The sequence below is a fragment of the Sardina pilchardus genome, chromosome 6 (assembly GCF_963854185.1).
Source record: "Sardina pilchardus chromosome 6, fSarPil1.1, whole genome shotgun sequence".
Classification (NCBI taxonomy): Eukaryota; Metazoa; Chordata; class Actinopteri; order Clupeiformes; family Clupeidae; genus Sardina; species Sardina pilchardus.
The window spans coordinates 4,578,169-4,580,668 of NC_084999.1; the positions used below are offsets into that span (position 1 = coordinate 4,578,169).

The 2,500-nt window shown below is 46.4% G+C and overlaps 1 protein-coding gene across 1 annotated transcript in view; it reads right to left on the reverse strand.

Annotated features, from left to right (window-relative positions):
- LOC134082268 (A disintegrin and metalloproteinase with thrombospondin motifs 16) overlaps positions 1 to 2,500 on the reverse strand; it is a 55,583-nt gene that overhangs the window by 20,738 nt on the left and 32,345 nt on the right. The window contains 3 exon segments of the mRNA XM_062537917.1: positions 854 to 1,098; positions 1,554 to 1,677; positions 1,976 to 2,106. Of these exon segments, the coding sequence (XP_062393901.1) occupies positions 854 to 1,098; positions 1,554 to 1,677; positions 1,976 to 2,106 (500 nt within the window).

The following is a 2,500-nucleotide window of genomic DNA, read 5'->3' on the forward strand; positions in this document are numbered from 1 at the left end:
GTAGGATGGATAAAGGTGTCTAAACTATCAAGGACAATCCACTCCATTTAATATCGTAGCACAGCCAGGTACTGTAATTTGTTAAGTGAGCTCTGGCACTGATGTTGCCGACAAAGCCAGGTTTTCTCCCCCCGGCAAACTGGCCAAAACACACACACGCACACACACACACACACACACACACACACACACACCAACACTGATAAGAGATGGACGACTGCCCTTGGCTGTGAGAACCTGCCAAATGACTGATGCCTGAGACTAAGCAAACACACATTATCAGTGTTGGTCCAATGACTGAGACAGTACTTAACCTGTTTGGTCTGCACCGTGTGTGTGTAGTCACTGGGAGAGGTGGAGCAGCAGTAATGTCACCATCTGACAATCAGCGGGCCTGGCTTTCATTTCACACACACACACACACACACACACACACACACACACACACACACACACACACACACGCCTTCCCAAGTCTGCTATTTAGCGCTCTCATGCAACGCCACACAGTCTGCTTTAGCTTTAATGCTAGTCTGCATCGATTTCTTAGCACCTGCTGAACCCTGGTAAGAATAAAGATTGACACATCTCTGCTTCTCCTGGCATAGACAGAGTTTAGAGCTGCCACAGATCTCCATTTATAAGCCACAGAGGTATCTCCGACCAGAAGCCCAACTGCTCAATGAGCTGAATGGTCAAAACACGACATGATTCTTTCCTGATCAATCGGCTGACCGGTCATAATCACCACAGCATTATGTCCAACCAGGAGCCTCACTGTTGAATCAGCTGACCGGTCATAATCACCACAGCGTTACGTCCAACCAGGAGCTTCACTGCTGGATCCACTCACCTCCACGAGAAGCGTCTCATTGGTCGGCCCGTTAGCGGTCAGGCTCTCTGGGCGGTTGTAGGGTCGGCGGTAGTCGAACACGGTGCCGGCGATGTCGTGTCTGCCTGGCCAATCGATGGTCCAGCGTCCGTTCAGGTAGTATTTCTTCTGGACGTTCCTGATGGCCAGGTAGGAGCTGGAGGCGTTGAGCTCCAGCAGACGGATGCTGCGCGCGCCAGCAGGGATGCTCACCACCGTGTAATACTCTGACATCAACCAATGAAAGAGAGAGATGATTTATTATTATTTATCATTTATTTATTATATATATATCTTTTTTATTATTATTTATGTATTATTTACTTATTATTTATGTATTTCTACATTCTGATTATTTGTCTGTTGTTATGTCCATGTCTTATACCTGTATGTTCAATGTAGGTAACAATTGCTTTGGCAATACAAATGTCTAACTATTTGTCATGACAATAAAGCACTTTTCAATTTAATTGAATTGAGAGAGAGAGAGAGAGAGAGAGAGAGAGAGAGACTTTAGGGACACCACATCAGATGTTTTGTCATTACAGTACAAGAAGAGTTTAATGAGAGGTCCAATGGTAGACAGACTGAATGTCTTTGAGTATGACTGTGAGTGGTGCATTGAGATGTCTAGCGTTGTGTTGTGTTGTGGAGTGTGTGGTTGTGTGTGTAGTCTCCCTACGGTTATTGCGGTGCTGTTTGTTGTACTGGCCCCTGTAGACCTTGCAGGTGGAATTGTTTCCCTGACACACGCCACACACATCGGGCCTGGCCCGGGACCCAAGGACCCGATCACAGCCCACCCTCTGAGAGAGAGAGAGAGAGAGAGAGAGAGAGAGAGAGAGAGAGAGAGAGAGAGAGAGAGAGACAGAGAGACAGAGAAGCAGAGAGAGAAACAGGGAGAGATGAAGACTGGCAAACTGAATGCCAAGAAAAGCATAAATCACAGCAATTTTGCACTGCATGATGATATATGATGATATATGAACAGGCAATGACTTGGGCACCAATCCGGTGTTACCAGCCCGGGCATTCTAAGGACCTTAGGAAGAGGAAGTGTCACTATATAACATGACTGTGCTGTGTGCTGCTGTGTGTAGTCACCTCACACACTCCGTCGATGCAGACGTTGGGACTGCCGGGTGCACAGGGCGTGCCGTCCTTCACTTTGCTGGAGAGCGCGAAGAAGAAGTCGTAGCCTTCAGCCAGACAGTGCAGCTTACACGCATCCCGGTCTGAGGGGGGGAAGGGATATGAAGCAGTCAGCCATACTAAAGAGTTTACACAAAGATCCTTCATTACTGACAAGATAGAGCAACAGAATGCATCTCTATGGAAGCGAAATTCAAACAGTTCCTGGGGGGGATTTTGCCCCCCTCCCCTTTTGCGAAAACAGAACTCGGAAATGGTTGAACGTTTGCGCCTCTCGCTCCGCTTTAACCCTCTCTAGTTTACATTCATAAACAGGGATCGACATAGAGGGGAATAGTCATGATTCACTGTTTTATCAATTAGTAACTACACCTATATCTAGTCTGGCAAATATATGCGAGAAATTCTCTGTCTGGGAAAACTCTTGCTTTCTTTACTTTTGTAAATGGTCATGATTCATTGTTTTTTCAATTAGAA